Source organism: Phascolarctos cinereus, unplaced genomic scaffold (assembly GCF_003287225.1).
Source record: "Phascolarctos cinereus isolate Bilbo 61053 unplaced genomic scaffold, phaCin_HiC Scaffold_4;HRSCAF=312, whole genome shotgun sequence".
NCBI classification, from domain to species: Eukaryota; Metazoa; Chordata; class Mammalia; order Diprotodontia; family Phascolarctidae; genus Phascolarctos; species Phascolarctos cinereus.
In genome coordinates this window covers 661,077,535-661,105,146 of record NW_027555847.1, presented here as the reverse complement: position 1 = coordinate 661,105,146, position 27,612 = coordinate 661,077,535, and the positions used below count along the sequence as shown (strand labels likewise).

Sequence of the window (27,612 nt, the reverse complement as noted above, 5' to 3'; positions counted from 1 at the left end):
TAAAAGTTCTTTCCCAATTTTCTACCTTCCTTCTAATCTTAGTTGCATTGGCTTTGTTTGTGCAAAAACTTTTCAATTTAATGTAATCAAAATTATCCATTTTACTTCTCGTAATGTTCTCTATCTCCTGCTTGGTCATGAATCCTTCTGTTCTCCATAAATCTGACAGGTAAACTATTCCTTGCTCTCCCAGTTTGCTTATAGTATCAGCCTTTACATCTAAATCATGAACCCATTTTGACTTTATTTTGGTATGCAGGGTGAGATTTTGTTCTATGCCTCGTTTCTGCCATACTCTTTTCCAGTTTTCCCAGCAGCTTTAGTCAAGTAGTAAGTTCTTATCCCAGAAGCTGGGTATACCCAGTTATTTACATGTGGCCTCCCCTATTAGAGTGGGAGCTCCTTGAGGGCAGGGCATTTTTGTTACCTTTCTTAATTAATGCTTTTTGTCTGACCAACCAACTTCCACAAGGATTAGCTCAGCAGAGCTTCCTAACAGCTTGGTGAGGCTGGAGCTATTATTTTCCTCTTGTTACTTGGGATCAAAAGGATCTTAGAGGTCACTTCTTACAGCCCTCTCATCTTACAAATGAAGAGATTGAGGCCCAGAGAAGAGAGCACTGGACTTGGAATCAGGAAAACCCAAGTTCACATCTGACCTCAGACACTTATAGGTCTTCGTAGCTGTGAGACCCTGGACAAGTCATTTAAGTCATTATCTGCCTCAGTTTCTTTGTCTGTAAAATGGGATAATAACCACACTTACTTCCCGGGGCTATTGTGAGGATGAAATGAGACAATATTTGTAAGACACTTAGCACAGTATCTGGCACCCAAGGTCATACAGGTAGTAAGCAGAAGATTCAGAACTCAAGATTCAAGATCCGGATCTGTTTCCAGCTCCAACTTAGTTGTTTTTGTAAAAAAACAAAAATGAGTTTCAAGCTACATCATGGGGAGAACATCCCCAATTGATGACGTCCCAAATCCATTTGAGATTATTAATAAAAAAAAACTTTATGTCTATCCCAATAAATGCCATCTTCTTAAGTTGGAACCAATATTGCACCCTAGCGTCTTGTTGAAGCCCAACTCTGGCTCACACATTAAGTGTTTCTTGCCCAACTTTTTGTCACCTACCAAACTGATAAGTATATGATTCCTGCCTTGATCCAAATCATTGTTCAACAATGTTCAACAGCACAGTGATAGGGACCAGCCTCCAATCTGACAATGAATCTTTAAAGACTATTTTTTCAAGTACAGCCCTTTGACTTGTTTTGTGCCCACCCTATTGTTGAACTCTGATCTGTCTTTTGTGCAGAGAGCATAAAAGCCTTTATCAAATCATTGGCTAAAATCTAGGTGTGCCCTTGCTCTGCCCAACTACTGCTGTAAAAAAGAAATGAGGCTATTCTGGAATGACTTTGATGAAGCCATTCTGGCTCTTGGTGATCGCCACTTCCTTTTCTAGACATTCGCTAGCTCTCCCTTTAATAACACGTTCTAGAATTTTGCCAGAAATCCAAGTCAAGCTTGCAGACTCCCACGTTTCCTTCCTGGAAAATCTAGATGACCTTCTTCAGTCCTGTGTTATTTCCCCATTCTCTAAAGATCAGCAAGATGGTAGAGTGGTCTGGTGCTGGACTTAAGAGTCAAGAAGACTGCCTCAGATACTTTGACCCTGGGCAAGTCACTTCATCTCTCTCCTCAGTTCCCTCATCTATAAATGGGGATAAGGGGGCAGCTAGGTGGTGCAGTGGATAGAGCACCAGCCTCGGAGTGAAGAGGAACTGAGTTCAAATCCGGCCTCAGACATTTGACACTAGCTGTGTAACCCTGGGCAAGTCACAACCCCAATTGCCTAAAAATAAATAAATAAACAAATAAATGAATGAATGAATAAATGGGGATAAGAAAAATGCCTGCCTCATGTAGTTGTGAGGATCATATGAGATGACCTATATAAAATGTGTTGCAAAACTTAAAATTATTTAAATATTAGCTATTAGTATTGGCATGATCATTCTTGGGTTTCTTGTGTTTTTTTTTTCCCCCTGAGGCCATCAGGGTTAAGTAACTTGCCCAGGGTCACACACAGCTAGTGTCAAGAGTCTGAGACCAGATTTGAACTCAGGTTCTCCTGACTACAGGGTCAGTACTCTATCCACTGTACCACCTAGCTTCCCCTGGCATCATCATTTTTAACAATGGTTCAGCAATCATATTTGCCAGGTCTCTCTGTTCAGAGGCAATGTGATTTGAAATCAAGGAAAACCAGGTACCTTCAAACTTCCTACTTATTTTGTGTCTCAGCTCACTAAAGAGCCCATTTTTGTTGTCTTTTCTAGTCCATAGACTCTTCTTCTTGGCAGAGAAAACAAAAGAAGGAAGGAAGGAAGGAAGGAAGGAAGGAAGGAAGGAAGGAAGGAAGGAAGGAAGGAAGGAAGGAAGGAAGGAAGGAAGGAAGGAAGGAAGGAAGGAAGGAATTAGTGGTTCTTCCTTCCCTAGGATGCTTGTTATCATTATTCCCTCCACCGGGAGCTGTGCTCTTATTTCTCCACAACACAACCTTTGCCAGACCCAGCTTATTCTGAGCTTCAGCATTGCTGACATTAGATTGCAAGCTCCCCTGCAATGGGCAGGGACTATCTTTTGCCTCTTTTTGTATCACCATCACTTTGCATAGTGCTTGGCACATGGTAGGTACCTAAGAAATTCCTATTGACTAACCAATACCATTCTTATAAAACCAGGCCATGCTTTTGCATGTATCTTCTTAGCTGCCCTTATTTTCATGTCTTATAAAAACCGAAGGCAGTCAGAGGGTTCCTTTTGAACTCACCCAGTCTCTTAAGACAACTCTCTCTTTTCTCCTCATTTAGGAGAGTCTCCTGTTCCTCCTGGGCTGACTTGCCCAGAACAATTTTAAGCCATGGGATGTTTCCTAATCTTCCTCTCTACCCTTTGAAATCTGTTCTTTTAAGTTCTAGATGCTATTAGACTGTGCCTGGATTTTATCTTCTTTTCTTTTTTGTGGTTTTCCAGTTGTGTCTGATTTTTCATGAACCCATTTTTCTTGTCAAAGATACTGGGGTGGTTTTCCATTTCCTTCTCCAGCTTATTTTACAGATGAGGAAACTGAGGCAGAGTTAACTGACTTGCCCAGGGTCACACAGCTAGTAAGTATCTGAGGATGGATTTGAACTCAGGTCCTCCAAACTGCAGGGCTGGTGCTCTATCCACAGCACCACCTAGAGGCCCATCTCCTTTTTCATCTTTTGACAATTTCAAGTTGCTTTCATTTCTACCCCAGCAGGCAGTTTCTCTTCATTGTTCAGAATCAGATCAGAAATTGAAGTTCCTCTCACTGGTTCCTCACAAAGCTTTAACAAGGGCAAAGCAAGCCTAAAAAGCTGAGGGGTGCAAAGAAACATACAGAATGTGCATCTATTGCCCCAAGTAGTCCTTGCCATTGGGATGGAGAGTACAATTTTGTTTCTGAATCCAGAAGTTATTAGTTCATCTGCTTTGGGTTGAGAAAGAATATCAGCAGGTGTCTGGCTCATTGAGGTCCCCCCTCACTATTCTATCATAACGCCATGCCAGGGCTGTGAGCTTTTCCCCAAATTCCTCACCTAGTTCTTCTTAATATTCAAATAGAATGGAGTGTGCTGAGACTGCAGTACTATTTCTGTTTCTGCCAAATCTATTCACCATGTTTCTGGTTCCCTGCATTTACATGAGTAAATCTTCAAAATATGTAGTGCTACTCTGTGGCACCCTTTCCCAACCCTTCACGTATCCTACCCCTTTCAAATAAGGCACATATGTCACTTTCAGAGCCATGTTTTAGCCATGATACTCAGTGACACTTCTGAGTTCAAATTGACTTCCGGGAGTTGAGGTCCAGCTTCCCTTGCTTGTTACCCAAACTTTGTGTATTACGTTTAGAGACATCTGCAGCCAAGTATGTTAATGCACATGTTTAATGTGCATATTTTAATGTGCACATTTAATGTGCACTTGTCCAATATCTGGGTGTCTCTACTATTCTTCTTCCTACATGGTAGCAACCCTCCATACTCTCAAGCTTGGTGTGTGTACATGGACAGTCTCCTCTCCACCACTTCATTTTCACTTTCAAGATTTGCCGGGCTAAAGCAGCAAGGCACCCTGAGGGAGTGACAGGAAGCTGTATGTGCCAAGCAAGTTCAACCACCATCATCATCACCACCTTGACCACCATGTTTTCTGGATTCTGATGGAGACAACCCAGAACCCTGAACCCAAAGGCCTTGGGAACAGCGATGCTTTTAGCCCAATGTGATGCCCACAGCCATCATCCTGGGAAGCAACCCCTGTAGAGATAGAGCCAGGCAACTGCTTCTACTGGGGCTACAACCACAGCTACTGAAAACCCCCAAAAGAGAGTTCTTGTTCCCAAAACCCTTGGTACTGTTCATTGGTTTAACATAAGAACATGGTATGATCTTATCAGTGGAAATGAGATTAAAGAAGAGACATTAACATCTGCTTTGCAGCTGTATCCTTAGGATCACAGGCCCTTTCCATGTGACTTACAGCTGATACCTTCAATATGTATTGTTTGCTCCATTAGAATGTGAACTCCTCAAGGCCAGAAACTGTCTCACTTTTTGATTTGTATTTTCAGGGTGTAGCACAATGCTTTGCACATGGTAATTCTTAATAAATGCTTCATTTGTTCATTGATTTATTCATTCATTCGTTTTCAACTCTCTAGGCAAATGCAAGGACAGCGAGAGCACCAGGTCTAGAGCCAAGAAGACCTGAGTTCAAATGTGGCCTCAGGCACTTAATAGCTGTGTGACCCTGGGCAAATCACTTAACCCATGTTTGCCTCAGTTTCCTCATCTGTAAAAATGAGCCGGAGAAGGATGGCAAACCACCTCAGTATCTCTGCCAAGAAAACTCTAAAGAGTCAGACATGATTGAAACAACAGACAAACACATTCTTCCAGCCCTTAGGGCAGTTAGTCTCTGACCAGGGGCATTGTCATTCTTACATTTTATTTTATGATCCAGAAATCCATATCCTATTATTAGATGCTATGTTCTTCACTCCCCAAATCTGAAGTCTTTCCCTTCAAGCAACAGCAGTAACTTTGATTTCTTGCCCAGGGCTTCCTAATATTCAGTCTTGCTTGCTAGAGCCTTCTTGTAAGAAACATTTGTGAACACTTGGATCACAAGAAGTGAGAAGCAGTCATATAGCTTGACGAGTCTTGGGAGATTCTCTGCCACTTCTTGCAAATATGCTATAGGAAGATAGCAGACTTTTTAAAACATTGTTATTATCAGGATGACAAAGAGCTTCCTTATTAGCCCTTCTGCAGAGATGTCCACAAGCCCCACTCCTGACCTCCTCTTCCTCTTACCCTTTCTGCATTCTATCTTACCTGTGAATCTACATCATCATTCCTTGAAGGAAGAGGAAGCAACTGCTTTCAGAATCTAGCTCCTTCCTCTTGAGGACTACCCTCCTTCTATGTGTTACAGAGCTCAGAGGGTTCAGTGGTCTTTCTTCTATTTCTCCTTCCTCCTTAAGAGCTCCCGTCACAGGTGAGGATTCCCAGCTGCTTCTTCAGATCACTTTTCTTTTGTTTCCCCCTGAAACCATTCATTCTACTTTTTAAAGGACCACAATTCTCCCTGGGAAGCTGGAGAGCAGAGAGGCATAAGCTTGTTTGGGTAAATAGCTCATCTTCTCAGAGGGAGGCCAGCCCATACTCTGAGTACAGGTAATAGTTAATCTCATGTGGCCAGGGCAGACATATAAACACCATGCATCTATCATCTCCCACTCTGTGCAGGTCACTGAGGATTTCTCCCTACTCTTCATACTTTGCTAGAAGTGAGACCCTCAGCGTCCCTTTTCCCTCTTGATAGAAGTTTTCCTGGAGAACCACTGTGACAAACTGCAAATGAGGATCTTCAAATGTGAGACCCCTGTCTTCTTTTCCTCTTAGTAGCTTGGGAGCCACAGCTTGTCACTGTTAGCTTCACTTACTTTCCTCTCCCCCTGTAGATTTCCTCCCTGGGTCCTCCTTCAGTTTAAATCTTCCTCCTCCTTCAGTTCCTTCCAGATTCAAGCTCTGGCTTTCTTTGAAATTCTCCAGCCCTCTGAATCTCCTTCACAGTTCCTCCTCCTTCTTCAGCCAAAGCCCTTCTCCTGGTCCTTCTCCTGGTCCTTCTCCTGCTCAAGGCCCCATTCCCCTCCAGATCATCAGATAATAGGACCATAGATTTCAGCCCAGAATAGACTTAATTGATCATCTAAGCTTCTCCAATAAGGAAAATGAAGCCAATAGCAGTTGTTATTTGCCTAAGGTCACAGAAGGCTCCCCTCATTGCCTCCCCCTCACTCCTTCAGGCACTGAGTTCCCCCATCCCCACACAACCCTTGGCGCATAAAAAGGAGGCAGAGGCTACTCTGATGGGGCAAACCCCAAAGGCCTTTTAAAAACTACAAACTGCAGAGAATGGGGTGGTGGAAGGTTCAGTCCATTCATTGTCCTTTGGGGAGAGGCAGCACTAGCAGCCTTTAGAGACGTAGTCAAAGTCCCTGAATGCTTCTTGCTCAGCAGCTGAGAGGGGGCGAGCCTCCCGGGGTGGTGTCAGAGCTGGGGCCTCTCCGGTAAACTCCTCATCGAAGTTACTGATGTCCGTTCGGCCCTTGATCACAGGAACAAAAGGCGGTGGCAGCTGGCGGGCCAGTAATGCCTCCCAGCCTAGGGTCTGGAGAAGAATGCAGGGAATAGGGAATAAACATTTATATAGCACCTACTTTGTACCAAGCACTGCTCTAAGTGCTTCACAAATATCATCTTTGATCCCCACAACAATCCTGGGAGGTAGGTGCTGTTATTATCCCCATTTTACAGTTGAGGATACTGAGGAAAACAGAAGTTAAATGACTTGCCCAGGGTCACACAATTAGTAGGCGTCTGGGACCTGAAGACTTCCTGATTCCAGGACCAGTGCTCTATTCACTGGGTGACCTAAGTCAGTATTCCCAGCACTGAGCACATTCCTCCTCCAATGTTCCCAGCTTCAACCCAGCAGGGTCTCCCAAAACTTATCTCTAGTCCCCAACAACACACTAGCAGTGTTCCCCAAAATTAGCCTCCCTCCACCCAACTCTAATCAGTGTCTCCTAAAACTGATACCCAGGGTTCTCAGCACCAACCAAGTGCCCCCTGACACCCCAGTGTTCCTCTAATATGATAGGAGTCTTCCCTCCTCCCCACTTCTTGTATCCCCTGTATTATCCTCCACTTTACCCCAATGTCCCACCAAAAGTGACCTTGGAATCCTTCCTCAGCAACCATGAACTTCAGTGTCCCCAGAACTGATTCTTTCCACTATCACATGTCCCTTAAACTGAACTCCACACTGTCCCTCCAATGTAATCAAGTATCTCTAGGGAAACTGGGGAAGGGGTATCACAGAGATGTGGTGAGTGGGTACAGAAGACAAGATGTAGGAGGATGGTAGAAGCAGACTGTATGGGGGTGAGGAAAACACAAAGCACAAGAAAGTGGGGAAGGCAGAGTGTCAGGAAGGAAACTGAGGTCTTACCCGGAAGAATGGCTGCTTCTTAACATCCTCAGCATCCCGCTCACCAGAGCCCAGACGTCTCTCTGGGTTCCGCCGAAGTAGCTGGGAAGAGGGTAGTATTAGAACCTTCCTCCTCATTCTCTACACTTAGCCCCCATGAAGCTAGGAATCTGGGTGCTAGGAATCTTTGGAGCTCAAAAAGCTCTCCTAGAATCAGCCCCAGCCTTGCCCTGATTGGGGGAGATAAAGAGACCCAAATATCTGATGGTGAGAGCAACAGGCAGAGGGTAGGAATGGGCCTACAGGGTCAAGAACAGGGGTGAGGGTGTGCCAGGGGCTGTAGGTGTTTGAGTCCAGAGGTCCTCACCCTGCGCATGATGCCAATGGCTTCTGTGGAGAGGAAGCGGGGGTAGCGGACCTCATCATTGACAATGCTGTCAAACACCTCCTCTTCATCATCTCCAGGGAACGGGGACTAGAAGGGAAGGAGAGCTTGGGAAGGGACCTGATTTCCCTAGTTGTCTAGCTCTTTCATGTCACAAATGTCCCATGCCTCCTATGGCCAAACCTGAAATGCCCTCCCTACCTCCTCTCCCCTTCTCTAAATGCTATTCATCTTTCAGGTCTCAGGCCACATCTCACCTCCCTCAGGAAGCTCCTCTAACCTTGCCAGTCTGCACTCCTATAATTCAGTTCCAATAACACTACCCTATAGGGAATCCCAAATATTTGGGTCTGTCAGAGTCTTATCTCCCAAAGCAGGTACAGGGACAGAAGCCTCCTTTGGCTGAGTAGCCTGGGCACTGGACTTGAAGACAAGAAGACCCATATTCATATCCTGCCTCAGAGACTTACTAGCTGAATGACCCTGGGTCCCAAACTTAAATTCTCTAGGCTTCAGTTTCCTTATCTGTAAAATAAAGAGGTGAGGCTACTTGACCTCTATGCTACCTTAGAGCTCTCAATCTACTATCCTATGATTCCCATACCATTCTAATATCTGACCAGTGTCAAGGACACCAGGAAATGGTCACAGGACTCACCTCCCCCACCAGCATCTCATAGAGCAATACGCCCAGCCCCCACCAGTCCACTGCCCGAGTGTAAGATGTATCAGTCAGCACTTCAGGAGCCAAGAACTCTGGGGTCCCACAGAATGTGCTGGTGCGGTCACCGAAGCCCATCCCTACAGGTGGACAGCAAAGGAGGAATTGGGAAGGCATCGGAGAGAGAGATTCACTATCTCTGTGCATTGACCCCCATGTCCCTTCCCTCTGAAGCCAGACCTTGGTTCTTACCCTCCTTGCAGAGCCCAAAGTCAGCAATCTTCACATAGCCTTCTGTGTCCAACAATAAGTTGTCCAATTTCAGGTCCCTAGAAGGTTTGGGGGCAATAATTAGGGTCTCCTCCCTAGGCTAGGGGCTCCTGTGACCAGGACCTGAGTCCCGCCCTGCCCCCACACCTGAGCCCAAACACTCCCCCCACCTCCCCACACACACAGAAATCTGGCCTTTTCCTGCCTACCTGTAGACAATCTTGTGGTCATGCAGAAATTGCAGCCCCAGCACCACGCAAGCTGAATAGAAGCTGTGGAGAGGAAGGAAAAGGAGGTAGCTGCAGGTCTGTCTTGGATGAGGAGAGGTAGGAGAGGGTGTCTCTGGGAGAAGGAAAGAGGTTCTCGAGGTGAGGAACTGCAGGGGACAAGTGGAAGATGCCCAGCACATGGGAGGAGCCCATGGAGATCAAGGAGTATGAATATAAGGGAGGTCAGGGAATCAGCGAGCAGCTGGGTGGCCCAGTGGATAGAGAGGACCTGAGTTCAAATTCGACTTCAGACACTTACTAGTTGTGACCCTGGGCAAGACAAGCTGGAGAAGGAAACGGCAAACCACTCCAGTATCTTTGCCAAGAAAACCCCAAATGGGGCCACGAAGAGTGGGACACCACTAATCCACTAAACAACAACAGGGGATTGGTATGCCTGGAAGGATCAGGGCTTCTTTGGGGGTGGGGTAGGGAGCACTCCGCACGGAAGAGGCTCTGAGCTCCCCTGCCCTTGATAGGGTTAGGACAGGAGCCTGGTTGGGACGGGGCTTACACAGCTCGAGGTTCTGTAAAGACGTCGCTGTGGATGTGCAGCATGAGGTCCCCCCCTGCTGCATATTCCATGACAAAGCACACGTGTTCAGGGGTCTGGAAGCAGCCAAACAGGTTGACCAAGAAGGGATGGCCGGCGCCTGTCACTGCAGCCAGAATCCGCTTCTCACACATCAGGCTGAGGAAGGGGCAGGGAAGAGTCCGGGGGTCAGAGGCTCCGCTCCCAGCCCCCGCTATTCCCTCAGCCCCGCCACCTCCACCCCAGTCCCACGCCCTGCTTTACCTCTCCACCTCGTCCCGGGCCACTATGTCCCCCTTCTTTAGGGCTTTGATGGCAAAGAGCTCCCCGCTGGGCAGATACTCGGACAGTAGCACCTGGGGGCGGGCGTGGGCAGGTATGACTCAGGGCTCCAAAGCCCTGAGGGGAGCCCCCACTCCAAAGGACTCAGGATTCATCCCGCTCAGTCCCAGCCCCTCCCACCTCACCTTCCCAAAGTGGCCTCGGCCCAGGACTGCCAGGAATTTGAAGTCGTTCAGGCTCAGTGGGGATGTCCTCAGGGGGCTGTAAAGGAGAGAGGGTCTTGTGGAGACCCAAGCACATGGATAGAAAGGGAGTGGGGTGAAGGGAGGATAGATTTACCTGGATGGGGTGGGTCCAGGAGTCTCTTTGTCTTCAGGCATTGATTCCAGGGGCTGTGGAGTATCTTGGCTTCTGGGACTCTGGTCAGGGGAGATGAAGGGAAGTCCTAACTTTCAACTCCAAATCCTTTCTGCCCATGCTCCTTTCCCAAAGGGTCTCCATTTCTGATCAGAAAATGGAAGCCAGATTATCTAGCTTCTAATTTTGGCTGTCAGTGAGTCAGTAACACTTTGAGTGAGCCTCCACTCTCCCCTCTGTAAAACTCCCCCAATCTCTAAATGCAGCTAACATACTCAGTTAGCCAAGCCCCCCACTGGTGTGAAGGAAGACCTCACCAGGGAGGAGGGGCTGGAAAGGCTGGAGGGGCTGGAGAGTAGATCGAGGGGACTTTTCTGGGCGGAGCTATCAGAATCCAAGTTCAGCTTCTCAATGGAAATATCCCTACAGAGAAAGAGGAAGAGGACACATAGGTTGTCAGTGCGTCCCTGGGTCCAAGCTCTTTAAATCCTTGCCCCAACTGACTTTTCTAGTCTTATTAAACATTACTCTCTAGCACTCTACAGGCTAGCCAACCAGGCCTTCTTGTACCTCCTCACACACAATGCTCCATCACCTACCTCCATGCCTTGCATGGGGAAACTCCTATGCCTGGAATGCATTCCCTCTTCACTTCTGTTTCTTAGAATCTCTAGTTTTCTTCAAGACTAAACTCAAGTGCTACTTTCTACAAAATCCATTAAACTATTAGTGCCTCCCCCAAAAAAATTACCTTGTATCTATTACATCTATACCTATCCATGCACATCCATGTTTGTCTGCCCTAGCAAGAATGTAAGCTCCTTGAGGTCAGGGACTATTTTGCTTTTGTCTTTGTATCTGTAGAGCCTGGCACATAGTAGGTACTTAATAAATACTTGCTTTCTTGTTTGCTTAAGGGGTGAGGGAGAAGAGCTGAAATGGATGCCTGAGTTCAGTTCCCGATGCTTGGAAAGAATGTGAAAGTAGGGAATCCCATATGCAAGGGGACAGAAAGATGCTGAAAGGAAAGGGTCTCAGATAAGGACATGAGTTAAGGTCCCTTATCCTATAAGTTTTGGCTTTGGGGGAGGGGGATCCCAGGCCCTAGGGCCCTTAGCCTATATGCTAAGGATTTGAGAAAGGGATACCAGAGTTTCTTATTTCATGTGCTCAGGTGATGAAGATGTCAGAGCAGAAGATTCTAGTGTGATCAGAGATTGGGGAAGGGAGAGGAGCTGGGCAAAAGGGTTCTTACCCTGAGGTTCGGCCTTCAGCTGTGGTGGCTCCAGGGCTGAAAGTGCCCGTGGAACTGGCACTGGGAAGGAGCCGTCTAAGGAGCCGCACCCATGTGGCAATGTCAATGTTCATTTGCCGGGCTCGAAGGAAAGCCTTCCCTGAGCATCAATGGGGAGAAAGGGTCATGCACCAAAGTCCTGATTCTTACCCTCTCTCCTTGCCCAACCCACCTCACTCACCCTGCTGCTTGGAGAACACTTTTTTTTGCCTCTGGAGCCGTGGGATCCGCTCAATCACTGGGTTGTGGAAGATGACCTGGGTGGAAAGGGAGATACCCCCAAACCCTGATCTCTTAGCCTAGGCCAGGACTGTGAGTGGAGGATTGGGGAGAAAAGTGCTTTAGAAAGCAGGATCCTAGCAGGAGGTTTGGAGGCTGGGGGATAGATCTCCGGCAAATAGCAGTCTTAGGGAAGGCTAGTAGCACTAGACATGTGAGAAGCCATAGTTCTGATAGCAGGTTTTCCTAAGGAGTTTGGAGCTCTGGGAAAGGAGAAGCATAGGGATCTGAGGCTCCTGGGAGATATAGGGGTCCAAGGCCATACCTCTGCCAGAAGACAGCCTTGAGGCTCCAACTCCAATTGCACTTGATGCCTCTGGTTGTCCAGAAAATCCTCAAGCTTCAGGAACTTAAGGGCACACAGGCCACGGTGGTCCCTCCAGAATATAGAGAGTTCAAGCTCTCTGGCCTGGGGGGACAGATCAGAGGGGAGCTGTCCTTGGTCCTTGTGTTTCCATGGCCTTCTCTCCACCATAGCAACAGCACCACTCTAGAGTTGTGGGCCCCCTACATGCTTCCTTGTCCCCCCTGGAACCTTTTCTGCTAACACCCACCCTTTCCAGCTCCAGGGTGAAGCTCTGGTCCCAAGCATTCTGGCCACATGGCTTCCATGGTGTCTGGCCCACCACTGTGTTGTCTACCTTGAGTACAGCACTGACCTCATCTGTGAAGAGGCCATGGTGTCAGTTAGTTCCTTTTCCCCACAAATCTCCTCCCCCAACATCTACCCATGAATATTCAGCCCCAATATTATCTTTCCCCTCAGTGTATCAGAGGGATACTCAGCTGGTTGGTTCCTCTGTCTTGATGCTGCCCCTGCCACTGAGGCTCCCACTTCTGCTATAGAGGCCCCTGGCTGGGCGGCCCAGGAAGGGGGTACGACTTTCGGTAGTGCCTGAGTTCCCCGAAGTAGGTGGAGAACTCCAAGGGACTGTCTCAGGAAGTCCACTGCAGCCCAGCACACGTACTGACAGAGTCCCTGTGCGGAGAGGGAGATCAGTAGGGCACCAAAAAGGGTCAGGTTTATGACCCCTAGCTATGGCCTAGGTCCCAGGAAGGGGATGATGCAGGGACCTAGATGCAAGGGTCCTGAAGAACATCTGGAGCTGGGGGTCAGGCACTGTATTCCCAGGTGAAACAAGTGGCAAAGTAGCTAGAAACAGAAAGTATTAGCTTCAGACACTTAGAGGAAGGAACTAGATAAGGGTCTTAGGAAAGCATGGGGATTTGAACAAGATCCCAGGGAATGTGACGGGTGAAGTTTGAAACCTAGACCTTGGAGAGTTTGAGGGGGGCTTTGTGGGGTTTATGGGGCTGAAGTAGAGCTAGAAAGCAGACCTCAGTGTGGTAAGGAAATGAGAGAATGGAATTGGGATAACTATTTGGGGACAGAATCAGGAAGAGATTTGGGGGATGCACTAGACTGAGGAAGAGGTGTGGAAGTTCAGGGTTTATGGCGGGCTGAGATGGGTGCTGGGGTCTTCAAGGCAAAGAGATTTATAAATGCATTTGGGAGGCTAGGAGCCAATCCCTTAGATTGGGTTGGGAGAATGAATGGAGATTCTGATGCCAGAGATACTAGGAACCAAATGCTAAGATCCAGTAGGGCTGAGAGCTTGGATAAGACTTTGTGGGCTTGGGAACCCTAATCCAGGCTGGCCACTAGAGTCAAGTTCTTGTAGGGTTGGTGTTTGAACAATGCAGTCAGGAAACTGTGAGGGAGGCAAGTTTGGATCATCTAGAGGGAAGTGAACGGCCAAGGTTTGGAGCATTTAGGGCTGGGGATCATACAGCTATGTGCCTAGGCCCCAGAAGACAGAGAGGCAAGGTTGGGGCCGGGTTCTGGGAGCCCTAGGGCAGGGCTAGGACGCTCGGTGTCTGGTGTTGGGTCAGATGGCGCACCTGTGAGAGGCGAGGGTTTGCAGAGCGTGCTGTAGTGAGTGGCAGGGAAAGGGCCCAGGCGGGCGCTGAAGGCGGAAGATGAAGCCATGGCCAGTTCCTCCAGCAGCAATCGCCCCTTGGGGTGATCTGCGGGCAGCTCCCCAAGGCGTAGTTCCAAGGCTGCCCGAAGCAGCGCAAGCTTCTGGGTGGACTCTGTCAACTTGGCCTGGGCCTGAAGTAGGGTGGGGTATACAGAGAGGGGCGGCGCATTGGGAGGAGCAGAGGGGAACAGAGGGGCAAAAGGGACCCTCAGGCCAGGGAACCTCTCTGCCTTCACAAGCCTCGAGGGACCCTTCTGCTACTATTCCCGTTAAGCCTCCCCTGCTAGTTTTCCACAATCCTTTACGCCCGCCCGCCCCTTTGGCTCGAGCCCTCCAGTTGCGTCTCCTTCCCACTCTCGTTCGCCAGGTACCTCAGAGATAGCCTTGCGGTCGGGGGCCTTGGCAGCACTGAGCAGGCGCAATACGTTCTTAGCCCCCTCGGCCACCGCGTGCTCCACTCGGAAGTGATGCCTTAACTCCTCGATGCGCAGCTCCACTGCCCCCAGGTCCGGGCCCCCTGCGGCCACCGAGGAGTTAGCGTGCGTGTGGAAGGAGGTCTCCCCCATCCCACCAGCGGCGACGACACTCCAGGACACACATACACTGCACACCTAGCTGCAGACATACACTGGGGCTCCAGCACAATCGTACACACTAAGACAGGCTCTCCCTCCCTCCCGCCGTCCGTCCCTCCCTCCAGCTTTGGCTCTGCCTGTCCATCTTTGTGTCTGTCTGTCTCGCCTCCCTCCCCCCTCCCTCCTGTCTCTCTCTGGCTGAAGAAGGAGCCTGTGACTGGGGGAGGAAGTTTCCCAGTGCAGGGGCTCACCCTGTGACTCCTCTGAGCCCTGGTTCTCCAGCTGCCCCGCCTGTAAGGCCCTTCGAATCTGCATGCGGATGATGTCGATCTTGGTTTTGCTGTCTTGCAGCATCTGCTGGGCCGTGAGCAGCAGCTTCCGGTCCTGGAAGAGAGAGGTAGAATGGGTAAAGGTGAGGGAGAAACCCCCACCCCAACCCCACCCCCCATGACTAGTAAAGAATGGGAGGGGTGCTGGGGGGAGGGGGCAGTGGAGTCTAATAGAGCCTGTTCCTGTAGGATGATGTGATACTTATGTTCTTGCATTGGAACATGGGGTGTGTGTATGTGTGTGTGTGTGTGTGCGCGCGCGTGCGCGTGAGTGTGTGTGTGGCCCTGCACGGGTGTCTCCCAGGGCTGATGGACTTGTATGTCCCCCTGCCTATGTTTTGAAGGGCAAGGTTCACCTAAAGTTACATGTCTGTTGATGTATATCCTTATAGAATCATAGAAAGTCAGTACTGAAAGAGATCTTAGTGGTTTTCTAATCTAACCTCCTCACTTACAGAGGAGGCAACTGAGACCCAGAAAAGGGGGAGATTGCATTACAATTCAGAGGTGGAGAAGGGGCTTCTAGCAAAGTTCCCAATTCCCCGATATACAATCGGTTCCTGAAACATCACAGTTGGAAGGGACTTGTCATTTTGCAAATGCAGAAGAAAGGGATGCCCAGAGAAGAGATGGAGCAGCCTCTTCCTTCCCCTTCTGCACTAATGCTGCCCAGGGAGCCCCCCAGACCTAACCTCAGAGGGCAATCCAGCAGGGTGTAAAGGGCCCTGGATTTAGAATCTCCTGACTTGGTTAGAATCCCCACTCTGCTACAATCTCTGTTATTTCCTTATGCAAATTATTTCCCTTCTTTGGGCCTTAATTTCTTCATCTGTAAAATAAGAGTTGAACTAGATATTCTGTAAAGCCCTTTCCAACCCTAAATCCCCAGGATCCTAGAGATGAAGGGAGGGAGGACGGGGATGAGGGCTGTTCAATGGGTCAGGTATGGGTTGCCCTTGCTCTTCAACAGAGCTCTACAGACTGTCTCCAATTTAGAATCATGGAATAGTAGAGCTGAAGGGCATGAGATCATCATCTCAAAGATAGGAAACTGAGACCCAGAAAGGGAAAGGGACTTATCTGCCCAAGGTTACAATGCTACTGAACCATAGGTGCAAGGTTCTACCTCAGGTCTTCTGACTGAGTCTGGGGTTCTTTTCACTCTAGCATTAGCTAAACATTGATCAAGCCAAGGCTCCCCTAGCCCTTCCTCCCCTGTCCCCCCCACCCACCCAAGCAGAGGGGCTTAGGGAAGTGTCTTCCCTGCCAGCCTCAGGCCTCAGCTCTGAGCTCACCTTAGTGCTGCCATTGCTGTAGGTGTGGATCATGTTCTCTGCCCCTTGCTTGACCTTGAGCTCAATGGTCAGCTGCTTCTCCAAGCCGGCCACCAGACTCAGACTGGTGGCCGAGCAGTTGGGGGACTGGGGGCCATCTGGGAAGCACAGAGTGGGGAGGTCAGAGTCACTTCTGCCCAGGATCCAGCCAGGAATTCCCTGGGTGGGACTGATTGATCCTGGGACACAGCAGTTTAAGCTTCCTTCTTTCTTCCTGGGGTACTAAAGAACTCTCCCCCCCCAAAAAAGGTGGCTAAACTGGGAACCCTAGTGTCCCACTGCCCAGTAGCTGACTGCTTTGCTTCTGCCCTGCCTGCCTGGAGCCTGAATATTTCATGGGGAGCTGAGGTAAGGGGAGCTGCTGGTGTGGTTTCCACCCTAAGCCAGAAAGACAAGCTGGGGGCTGGGAGGCTGGAGGCCTAGAATCCTGACCCATCTATGTTCCCTCCCCACCAAACAATATTTCCTAGTGGAGACAGAGTTTAGAGACCAGGCTAGGTTTCTTACCCCTAGCTCAAAGGACAGCCTCAAGAGATGAGGAGTGGCCTCAGGCCTTCCACATTTTATGACCCCCCTGAGATGTCACATAGGTATCCCTTACTGGGGTCCTGGACCACCAGGAGTCTAGTCTTCTTTTCTCCTTGGAGCCCCTGGTATCCAGATTGCTTCCAAATTTGGTTTCCCCCAGGGCCCAGTCTGCTGTCTTTTGGCTTCTCAGGCCCCTTCCCCAGGGACCTTAGCACCTTGCTCACCCTGGGCCTGGCCAAGCGGGGGCTGGGCCTGGCTGGGCTCATGCAGCACCACAAGGCCATGGAGCTCCTGCAGCTGGCTGTGCAGCAGGTCCAGGCGGCGAGTGGAGCCCCTCAGCAGCAGTTCCACTGGCCCCAGGCTTCGGCCGAGGTCAGTGGTTGCCCGCCGCAGGTTTTCTGCCCCCTCCTTCAGCTTCAGCTCCTTTCGGATCTCCCGTCGCAACCTTTCCACCTCCAACTCCAGTCGCTGCTGTACCCCTGGGGCTGCCAGGTCTGCTCCTGCCAGGCCTAGTTGCTCCAGCACTGACCAGCTCCCAGGCTCACTCTGTGAAGGGGACAGGGAAAGGTCATAGCTCAGCACTCTGGGGACTCAGGATTAGGAAAACCAGAGGGCAGAGGAGGAAACACCACATGTGGGGGGCCATGTTCAGCCTCCTCAGCCTAATATGAAAAGTTCTTGAGATGGCAAGCCCAACCTCATGGGATCACAAGATTGAGAGCTGGAAGAGACAGCTTAGGGAACACGCCATCAAATCCCTTCGTTTGAAGAAACAGAGACAGTGGAAAGGGGTTTGAGTCAGAAACCCTGACCTTGAATCTCATTTCTGCTACGACATGACCTCCAGCAAGTATTTCCATCTTTTCATGCCTGTTTCCATCCACCCCACCCCCCACCATTTCCATAAAATGAGGGGGTGGGACCAGATGACAAGGTCCCTTCCACTTCTATATGCTATGCTTCTTCAGCATTTTAAAGCTCTTGAAACTGTGCTCCCACCTTCACAGACCTAAAAGGACCTCAGAAATCATCTTGCCTAAACTTTTTTCATTTTACACAGGGGGAAACTGAGGCCCACAGAGAGGAAGTGACTTGCCCAAAGTCACACTGTAAGTTGCAGAGCTAGGGCTTGAACCCAGATTCTTATACTCTCTTCTTACCTTTTCCTGTGCTCCCCCAAATTCCCCTTCTCCTATCCTAGGACAGGCCAGACTCTTTCCTGCCTTGGCAGATGCAATTCTCTCCCTTTTTCTCTGACCTCAGAAGTGAAATCCCATGACCTCCAGAAAGCTATCACTGGCTGTCCCAGCCCATAGATACGTCTTTGCCTGGGGGGGACCTATGACCCTTTTAAGCTGAACCCCATCCCTATACTAGCTCACAGTTTTCAAGAGGGGGAGGCAGGGAATAGGGAGTCTGAGCTCCCCTGCCAGACTAGGTAGAGCCTAGTCTCTGCTTCCCAGCCAACACAGCCCTACAAAATGCTAGTCATACACAGAGCAGGTACTAGGTACAGACTTCTTAGATGAAGTAGTACTACAGTACTGCTTAGTACTACAAAGGGACTGTGGGGCAGGGGCCCAAAAACCCACCCCTGATTTGATAAATCCTTGGGGATCCATGTGTTTCATATATCTTTGACCTCAAATATTTCTTTTTCTACTTAGAGACAGAGGGATGTCTTCCTCCTCCTCCCCATCCCAACCTCCTAGAACATATTCTTTCCCCTAGGCTCAGAGAAGCCTTAAGTCAGAATCAGGCCTAGGGTAAAAGCTGTGTGTAACAGGGGTTCCAGCAGAAAAGAGGTGTCAAGGTCTTCAGTAATCTTGGCTCAAGTGACAGTGTCACCCAAAGTCCTGGACGGAATAACCCTAGATGACCCCGAATTCTGGTGGAGAAGTGATTCCAATAAATCCAAATTCCTGGCCAGGAGTGTCCCAGGGTCACCCAGGATCCTTGTTATGACCGACCCTTAAGTCTGACCCCGACCAAGAAAATTTCTTAATTGTCTCAGTGGGGGGCCCCAGATAGCCAGTGGCCCTGTATTCCACATCCTGCCTGTCATCACTTCCTATTGGACTGCCCAGCCAGACCCCTTAGCTAGTGGCCCTAGAAGGAAGATATGTCATTGGCCTTGGCCTTCCTGTGTTGATTGTAGTTGGGGAGTGAAGTGGGAGAGGAGATAGATAGCTGAAAAGGGTGGACAGGCAGTTCCTATCCCCAGTGCTCTGAAGTCTAAGTCCCAAAGTCCCCCCAAACCCTGCCCCAGTCCCCCACCTCTAGCTCCAGGTCCGAGGGGGGCTCAGCTTCTGCCATCCTGGGTCCTTGGGCGGCTCCGCCCTCTCTTCCTGGCTGGGCCCAGAGCTCTGTGTCTGCTACTTCCTCTTTCCTGCCTGTGCCAGGCCTCTCTATGTGGGCCCCCCTGGGGGAGGGGGGGGAAAGGGGCCAGAGACTGGGGGAAGACTGAGGGAGGAGGAGCATCCCTCTCCTGGACACGGACAGGACCAGCTTGCCAGATTCCAGCTGGAACATCTGGGGTCCCCCCAAAAGAAGGATAAGTAAAAGGGTGAGGGTGGTCCCCCCACTTCCTCTAGCTCTAGGTTAGACTTGGGTCATCAGGGAGGGCTGGGCTAGTGTGTGTGAGGATGCCTCCTGGTGGGCCTTTTCATCTACTGCATGTCTCCACATTTGACCATATGTCCCAGTGTCCCTCTAAAGGCACAAAGAAGCTGACCTTGGCCGGGGGCATTTAAAGATCATACGATTTAGGGGTGGAATGGACTAGAAATCTTCTAGTCCAATCCCTTTATTTTACAGAAGGGCAAACTGAGGTACAGATTAGTTATGTGATATCCAGACAGAATTCAAATCATCTCTTTTTGACTCTAAAACCAGTGTTCTTTTTGTTATCACACAACTTCTTAACAGGCCTTGCTCCCTTTTCCCTGCATCCTGACTCTCTTCCCTTCCCATCCCCCTACTCCCATGCCTAAGGCCTGTTCTTCCCTGTCTCTCAAACCAGACTTCCTGTTTCCTCCCAGGCTGGAGCCCACTTCCTACAGCCCTTGTGATGAGCTGGGTCAGGGAGTGGGGGGAACATGGGATCCAGAGCTAGAAGCCACTTTGCAGATTATCAAAACCCAACATCCTTTATTCTGTCACTGAGAAGTTAGTGATTTTTCCAAACACAGCTAGTAAGGGACTGAAGTAGGATTTCTGATTCTAAAACTAGTCTTCTTTCTCTTACAAGACTATGCTATAATTGGTGTTGCTCTGTGACTCCTAAGGCTGGAGGTTGGGTTCCTCTGAACCCCACATCTAATGGGGTGACTCCAAGTTCAGGGCACCTTCCAAAGAAGGGCAGAACTGGGGTGGGCAAGAGAGGAGAAAATGGTCCTCTCCATTGTGGTAGGGGCCCCTTCCCTGCTCCACCCAGCATGGAACCCAGGAGCCACACCTCCTAGCCTGCAATGTGACCTTCTTCCTCTCCCAGCGGCCAGTCACCCAATCCCCCCAGGGCTGGGGCCAGCTGGGCCAGGCCCCACAAAGGGCCTATTCAGGCCACTTCCCCTTAGCCTAAGCAGGAGGTTCCCTCATCTTCCCGACACCCCCCACTCTACCCCTCATCCCCACTCCAGTGTTCCAAGCCTGCTCTTTAATACCCAGGCACTGAGGCCCATGCCTAAGTGGGCAGCCTCAATACTATTCCCCTATTCAAGAGCTGGACCTGGGTCTTAGGATCACAAATCTATAGAGGGAAGGAGCCTCAGAGGCCATTTAGTCTAACACTCTCATTTTGCAGGTGAGGAAACTGAGGGCCAGAGAGGTTGTGACTTGCCCAAGGTCACACAGGTAATAAGTGTCATAAGTGGGATTCAAACCTCATACTATAAAGCCACTGTATCTAGTCTCCCAAACACACAGCCTATCTGTCTGAGTTGTGACCTAGAAAAAGAGCAAATGCTGATGCTGGGGTCTTCTTGAATCCTTGTAAGTCCTGCTAATATTAGGACCTAAGAGTCCAGGCTCCCTACCCAGCCAGCTTCATTAGGGAAGAAGGAAGGGAGAGAAGGACTATATTTCCTCCTCCCTCACTAACAGGATCATGAGGAGGAAGGAGGAAACTGAAGCTAGAGAAGACCTTAAAGATTATCTAGTTAACCCCCTGATTTTATAGATGGGGAAACTGAAACCTGGAGGGAGAAGTAACTTGTCCAAGGTCATAGTAAGTGACAGAGCCAAGATCTGAGGCCTGGTCTTCTTGGCTGTAATTTTAGTATTCTTTCCATCACCCTACCACTCCAGGGGGAGGCAAAGAGGCCCTCAGAGAGGATGGGGATGGGGAGGGAGCATTGAGTTCTCCCGGTCTCCTCATCTTCCATGGTGCCTGCCTCCAGTCACGGATTATTAGACTCCCCCAGTCCTCCTTTCTAGGGCCAGCTGAACTCAGCTGTATAAGCAGCAGGGCTGGAACCTGGTGACCTCAGTCACCCAGGAATGTGGGGCGGGGAGAAGCCACTGGGCCTGCCCCAATCCCTACTTACTCCCTGGCTAGGATGCTCAGCCTTTGGGGCCTTGGAGCCTAGCTCTGCAGCTGCCCCAGGGTCAGCTTAGGTTCAGGGGGAAACTTTCCCCTTCCTCCAGGCTGAAAATTGTGGCTGGATTCAAGTGGGAGTCATAGGATTTATGGGATTTAGAGCTGGAAAGACCCTTGGAGACCATCTAATCCAACCTCCTCATTTGAGAGTGGGGGAAACTGAGGCCAAGAGAGGAGAAGGGACTAACTAGCCCATGAACTACTGGTGTTTTTGTTTGTTTTTTCAAATATATTTTTATTACTGTATTTCAGTGTAATTGGTTTTCTTTGTAATTGCATGCATTTTATTTCATGAAATTAAAAACATTATTCTCCCTAGGCCTCATCAGATTGTCAAGACTGTATCCAAAAATGGTTAAGAACTACTGGACAAGCCCAACGCCACCCAGCTTGCAAGTAGGAATCACTACTTCCTGCAGCACGGTCCCCAGGTCCCAGGCATGCCCAGCCCCTGAATCCAAGCACTACTTTCCTCCTCCTACCAGCCTGTATATCATGATGTCCAGGACCCAGGCATCCCCACCCCCAATGATGTCTGGCATTCTGAATGGTTCCGAAGCTTCCTGAGAAGAAACCGGACATCCTTAACCCGGACATGGTATAGACAAACAGAGAGACACATGTTGGCATGGAGTCAGGCAGACAGACAGAGAGACAGGACAGGCAATGTGGGGGGAGGAGGCTTGGGGAGGCCACTCAGAGCCAGTAGATGAGCAGGGAAGGAAGGAAAATTATTGAGCTGGGGGAGGATAGGGCAGCAGGCCACACAGATATACCTGTGGCTCTCCTCCTACCCTGAAGGGCCTTGACAGCTAATTAACCCCTTGGCCTGAGTGGAGGGGGGGGGCGGTGAGTCAAAGGGAGGAGGGGCTCCTTCCTCCCCCAGGGACCTAAGCATCCTGAATACACAGACCTAGGCCCCACCTTCCCCCATTGTGGACCCAGGCGTCCTGACTCCAGGCTTCTTTCTTCAGCCCACACACTTCCCCAAGTCTGACATGGTGTGAAGCTCCAGGTACCCTTTGTTCTTATCCTAGAATGGGGACTAGGGGGGGAGAGAAAACAGGGGAACCTGCAGCTTCCTCCAGTTGCCCTAGGTCCATCATAAGGGGTGGGGATAAAAACAGTTGATAGAGGGATAGAGGGAGTTGGGAAGCCACCCTCTACCATCTGTTCTGGGACAGATGGGCTGAACATAGATTCTCTCCTTCCTTACCCCAGCCCCGCTTCAGCACCACCTGAGGGTAGACTCATAGTCCATGGGAGCAGCTATGGTATAATGGGAAGAATGGGAAGATTTACAGTCAGGAAACTGGGGTTCCTGTCCTACTTTTACTGTTTCCTACTATGGGCAAATCATTTAGCTGGCCCTTCTCAGCCTCAGTTTCCTCTTCTGTAAAATAAGGATATTAATACCTATACTACTGCTCTCACAGGGGTAATAGGATTTAGGGCTAATAGGGCCCTTAGAGGCCATCTAGTTCAGCCCCTTCATTTTCTGAGGAGGAAACTGAGGCCCAGAGAGAAGTGTCACATAGGTGGGAGAGCTGGGATCTGAACCCTCTGATTCCATATCCCAGTCTGTTTCCTGTCTGTCGGGGGAGTAAGCCATAAAGTGCCACACAAATATGAAACACTGTTAAGCTACACACTCTCCGGTTCTGTTTCCTCCTTTGTAAAATGGAGACATTACTTATGAAGATTATATGAGATAATGTATGTTGAGCACTTTGTAACAATAACACATTTGTATAAATTTTAACATTGAGAAAGCACTTTGCAATCCATGAATGTTACATAAATATAAGCTGATGTTATTATTATCAGCAGAACAGAAGGGGAACCTAGAGACTGTCTAATTCAATTCCTTATTTTATAGATGGGCAAAATTAGGGCAGTGGAGGTTGAGTAATTTACATGAGGTCACGCAGCAAGTTAGGGACAAAATTGGGACTGGAACCGTGCTTTTTCATATACTTTTCCCATGTATCTTACTGCCTCTCTTAGGGATCAGGGATCTAGAATCTTCCCCTTCTTAGTGTCCTTGGGGGGGGGGGTGTCAGGACTTTGCCTCAGGATAGGGATCTGGATCCAGGCACTGGCCTTTCTGCTTTGGAGACTGGCCCGAGGCTGCCCCACAGTCTCCTCTCAGAGGAAATGCTGGAGGAAAGAGAAGAGCTTAACAATGGCCTCAAGTCCAATCTGCAATCTCAGTATCAGAGCTGGAAGGGGAAGGGATCTTCTTAACTCTTTAACTTTTTAATTAAGACTACTGTATTCAGGATGGGAAACTGAGGCAGAACACAGTTGTCACCCTTGTTTACAGATGAGGAAAACTATTCTCCCCTTTAACTTGGGGATGACAGGGCCCAAATTCACACAGCATTGAACTTTTACCAAAATTGTCAGGGAACTGAGGTTACCCCTTTCCCTTTTCAGACAGCCTGCTATGACTGGGGGAACAGGGATCAAGGGTTTGGCAGTGTGAGGGGGTATATTTCTGTGTAGACAGACCCAGCTCTTCTCCCTTCAGGTCCTCCTCAGGACCCAGGAGGACTGATGCTCAGTGATCACAGGTAGGATCACTGTATTCCTGGGGGATGGTGTTCCAGGGTGGGGAAACTGAGGCACAGAGAAAATCAGTCATCTTCTTTCCTCTTATGATGTTGAGGATCCAGTCTAGTGATCCTCCCCTTTGCTCTTTCTTCAGGCTTAGCTCTCCCTTCTCTTTCGGAAAGGGAAGAGGATGAGCAGGAGGTAATTTATATGCTCCCTCCCCCAGCATGTTTTTTGTCCCAGAGACCTCTGTGTTCCCTCCTCCCCCAGTCCCCTGCCCACCTCATCAACAGTGGGTTGGTGTCTAACCTTGTGCGATCGGCAGCACCAGACGCGGCTGGCTCCTCCACACGGGGGCCCTGCCATCAGCTTGGCCGAGGGGTGCTCCCTCCAGACTCGGTAGTGGGAAAGACAGAAATGGGAGGGATGGGGGGGAGAATGCCACCAGGGAAGGGGAGACACAGAAGGGACAGAGGGTAGAGGAACAGGAAGGTTGCAGAAGGAGATGAAAACCCAGTTATAAAGCGACAGCTGGACAGCCAGAGGAGTTAGTTGGAGTGGGGGTGAGGGGGTAAGCAGTGATTGAAAACATTATACCTGTTTCCACTTTTGCTCCTAGGACCAGTGAAACTCAGTGGTTCTGGGGCAGGATACCAACAGCCTAGACAGTCATTCTCAGACTTGACTGGGCCCTCAGTTATGATGTTAGAAAGGAGGGTTACCCGATGGTTAGTTGGAAACTCATAGAATGTCAGAGCTAAAAGATGCTATCTCCTTTGCTTCATAAATGGGAGAACTGAGGCCCAGAGAGGAGGTGATTTGTCTAAGGTTACTCAGAGAGGCCATAGTAGAAACCTAGCAACTGAGCTTTTGGTGGTGTGAATTTGTTAAGAGTTGACTATGTTCAGAAAAATCTTTTGACATCTAATTAAGGTGGAGTCTCCTACAATGCATTTCCATTAAAGTTTTCTTAAAATGCATTTATGCTCCATGAAGTGTTACATTTATTTCTAAGTTGAATATGAATTAAACTTTTTTTTTAAATGGTATATCTTAACTAACTATGTAACCCTGGGCAAGTCACTTAACCCCAATGGCCTAAAAAAAATTAATAAAAAATGGTATATCATCATTGGGGAATATGACCAAATCTGGAAAACAAAATTTTCTTCAAGCAGTGCTCACTGAAATAACTGTAATTCATCCAAAATTTTCAGGGTAACCAAAGCTCCTAAAATTTATTGGGTTCTTACTTGGGTTTCCTGACTCCCAGCTCTTTCCACCACACCATATTATCTCTGCAACTCAGACTCAGGGAAGTGAATATACAGTCAGAAAGTGATCATAGAGGAGGGCACAGGAGGTAACCTGAGTGGCTCTGGGTTCCAGATTCTAGGTTCTAGAGGGTGGTGTAGCATGGTATGATGAAGAGACTTCTGGACTCAGAGAGATATAGGTTTGAGTACTAGCTGTGTGACCATAGAGAAAGTCACCTCGATTCTTTGAGTTTCCCTCACAGGGTTATTGTGAGGAAAGCACTTTGCCAGTCATAGACCACTATAGAATTGGGAGTTATTTTTATTAATAATCCACTGACCAACTGTACCTTGGACAAGATGGAAGTCTGAATTCCTAGATTATTTTTTGAGGCCTAATTAGAATTGAAAAAGCATCTATCAACAGGTGCCAATCAGTGGCACATGAAATCCCAGCCACAAGGTTTGAGAATCTATTGGAGGTTGGGGCCAAGGTGAGAAAGAAGCAGATCCTGATGTCCTGGCACTGCTCAAGGCCTTGGCCGGTAGCCACGGGGGAAGGTACCTGGGGATTTGCCCTGTCCCTTCCCTTTCCTCTCTCTTTGAACTGTAGGGTGGAGGTCAAAAGGCCACCCACTGAGTCTCAAGTTAGTCAGCCATTGCCCATGAGACTCCAGTTCAAAAATGAGAAATTATTACAGACTGGGGAAGTCTGGGACGGATTCCTGGAGGAATTAGGGCTTGAATTAGGCAGTGTAAGATAATGGAAAAAGCACTGAATTTGGAGCTGAAGAATCTGGATTTGAATCTTGGCTCCTCTAATTGCTACCTGTTCAAACTTAGGCAAATTCCTTCTCTCTGGGCCTCAGTTTCTCCATCTGCAAAATGAGGTTGGACTAGATTATCTCTGAACTGCCTGCCAGCTTCAAATCCTATGATCCTATGATCGTTAGGTCTGGCACTGATGGCAGATGGGGAGAAAGGAGGCAGGGCTGACAGGTGGAGCTGCACCTGCTGGGGAGGCGGGGCCATGAGGAAGGCAGCCTCTGTTCTTTGACTGGGGGGTGGAGGCAGGCACAGGGACATACAAACAAATAATGGAGGAGGTGTTGACAGGCCTAAGGGCTAAGAAATACGGTCTCCCAGAATCAGATTATATAGCTTTCCTCTCATGCCCACCCCAAGAAAATAAAGCTACTGCTGAGCTCCAGAAGCACCTGGGGTCCAGAAGAATCTTCCGGCCTGCTCAACTTGTGATCTGAGCTAGGGACTGCTCTCCAAGGTCCCCAGACTCGGGGTAAATAGTGAGGTAGAGAGGGAATGATTTCTTCGCAGGACCAGAAGGAGAGGTCAGCCCTCTGGGCCGGGACAAGGGATGAACAATCGCCTCCCCATTCTAGCCCACTCACTGGGCCAAAAGGAAGAAGGCCCCAGGCCCCAAGAATCAGTCACAGGATCTGAGAGCCGGAAGGGCTCGCAGGACTGACTTTGGAGGAGGGATAAATCAGACACAGGAAACTTCACTGTGGCTGAGGAGTGGGTGGTTTGCATGGGAAGGATCTTAGGTGTACACGGGTGTCCCAGGTGTGGTTTCTATTTTGGGGTGGACGGGGAAGGTTGGAGGGATAAACAGCAGTGCCACAAATACACAGAGGCCCCTTCCCTCGTGAAAAGATAGAGGATCATGATAAGGAGAAGGGTGTCTCCCCACCCAGGCTGCGGGGTCGGGCTGGAAGTGGAGGCCTGGGGCAGGTGCCTCTTTGCCACCCACAGACCTGTACCTGAAGCGCGTCGCTGGCCATCTTTCGGCTCCTTCAGCGCCCGGCTCCGCGTTCTGCCGCTGCTGCTTCCTTCTCTTCCTCCTCCTCCCTCCTGCACGCGCGCGACAGGGTCACTCACGGCGCGAGGGCCGGACACCGACGCTCGTCCAGGATGCCCCAGCCGGTCGCATGCACTAGGCTCGGGGCACTGCCCCGCCCCTGTTTCTAGGGTGGAGGGGGTGGTCCGGGTCTCGCGCACTTTCTCCTCCCTCCCTCCCTCCCTACTTCCCCGAGGGGAGCTTCCCCAACTCCAAGGTCCTAGGCGCGAGGAGGAGGAGGAGCAGAAGAAGAAGAAGGGGGGTAGGTGCGATGAGAGTCCTCCCGGGCGCGTTCCATCCTGTTCTTTCGGGCCGCGCGCGCGCTCGCGCCGCGCTCGCTACAGTCACCGCCCCCCCAATACCAGACAGCCCCTGAGTCCGGCTCTCTCGCCAGTCCGAGATGTAGCCGGGATGGTCACGTGACAGAGAAAAGAGGGGGTTGGGGGAGTCAGGGCCGAGCTGGGAGCGGGGTGGAGCGCGTGGGGCCTGGGGCTGCTCTCTGGCCTTGCTGGCTGCCTGGGTGGGAATTGAGGGGAGGGCCAGAGCCTGCACTGCGTCGGGGAGAACGAGAAGGGGGAGAGGGCGGAGCTGGTCCCAGCACCTCCTGCCTATCTGGGGATGGTGTAGCAGAGACTCTGGGCTTCTTTACAAATTTGAGCTACACAT

At 49.7% G+C, this 27,612-nt stretch overlaps 1 protein-coding gene and 1 long non-coding RNA gene across 4 annotated transcripts; one reads left to right on the top strand and one right to left on the bottom strand.

The window, feature by feature from the left end:
• Positions 1 to 6,476: 6,476 nt before the first annotated feature.
• PKN1 (protein kinase N1) lies at positions 6,477 to 27,576 on the bottom strand. 3 transcript variants are annotated; one of them, XM_020979921.2, is made up of 22 exons: positions 26,870 to 27,576; positions 16,904 to 17,225; positions 16,113 to 16,249; positions 14,740 to 14,872; positions 14,285 to 14,430; positions 13,834 to 14,044; positions 12,719 to 12,910; positions 12,486 to 12,595; positions 12,197 to 12,340; positions 11,834 to 11,909; positions 11,614 to 11,752; positions 10,676 to 10,781; positions 10,341 to 10,420; positions 10,187 to 10,262; positions 9,984 to 10,075; positions 9,702 to 9,878; positions 9,128 to 9,190; positions 8,901 to 8,977; positions 8,646 to 8,788; positions 7,970 to 8,077; positions 7,624 to 7,704; positions 6,477 to 6,780 (listed from the first exon to the last, which is right to left on the bottom strand). In XM_020979921.2, exons 1-22 carry the CDS (start codon positions 26,888 to 26,890, stop codon positions 6,577 to 6,579), a joined length of 2,838 nt encoding a protein of 945 aa, XP_020835580.1. In that variant the 5' UTR covers positions 26,891 to 27,576; the 3' UTR covers positions 6,477 to 6,576. The 3 variants fall into 3 exon arrangements, with proteins under 3 accessions (XP_020835580.1, XP_078010076.1, XP_020835578.1); XM_078153950.1 differs by lacking the exon at positions 26,870 to 27,576 and adding an exon at positions 24,142 to 24,213; XM_020979919.2 differs by lacking the exon at positions 26,870 to 27,576 and adding an exon at positions 18,957 to 19,076.
• LOC144457079 (uncharacterized) lies at positions 19,043 to 23,051 on the top strand. Its single transcript, XR_013486404.1, has 2 exons — positions 19,043 to 19,245; positions 21,596 to 23,051. It is a non-coding gene; the product is annotated as an uncharacterized LOC144457079 (long non-coding RNA).
• Positions 27,577 to 27,612: the final 36 nt, after the last annotated feature.

Bases quoted from the DNA above. Each gene is read 5' to 3' on its own strand.
- PKN1 (XM_078153950.1), bottom strand. From the start codon at position 24,198: ATGGCAGGGCCCCCGTGTGGAGGAGCCAGCCGCGTCTGGTGCTGCCGA. The intron at 11,910-12,196 runs GTATGGCCTTGG...CTTTCCACCCAG, and splicing joins AAGGCTGTCTTCTGGCAGAG to GTCATCTTCCACAACCCAGT. The intron at 6,781-7,623 runs GTAAGACCTCAG...ATTCTTCTCCAG, and splicing joins AGAAGCAGCCATTCTTCCGG to ACCCTAGGCTGGGAGGCATT.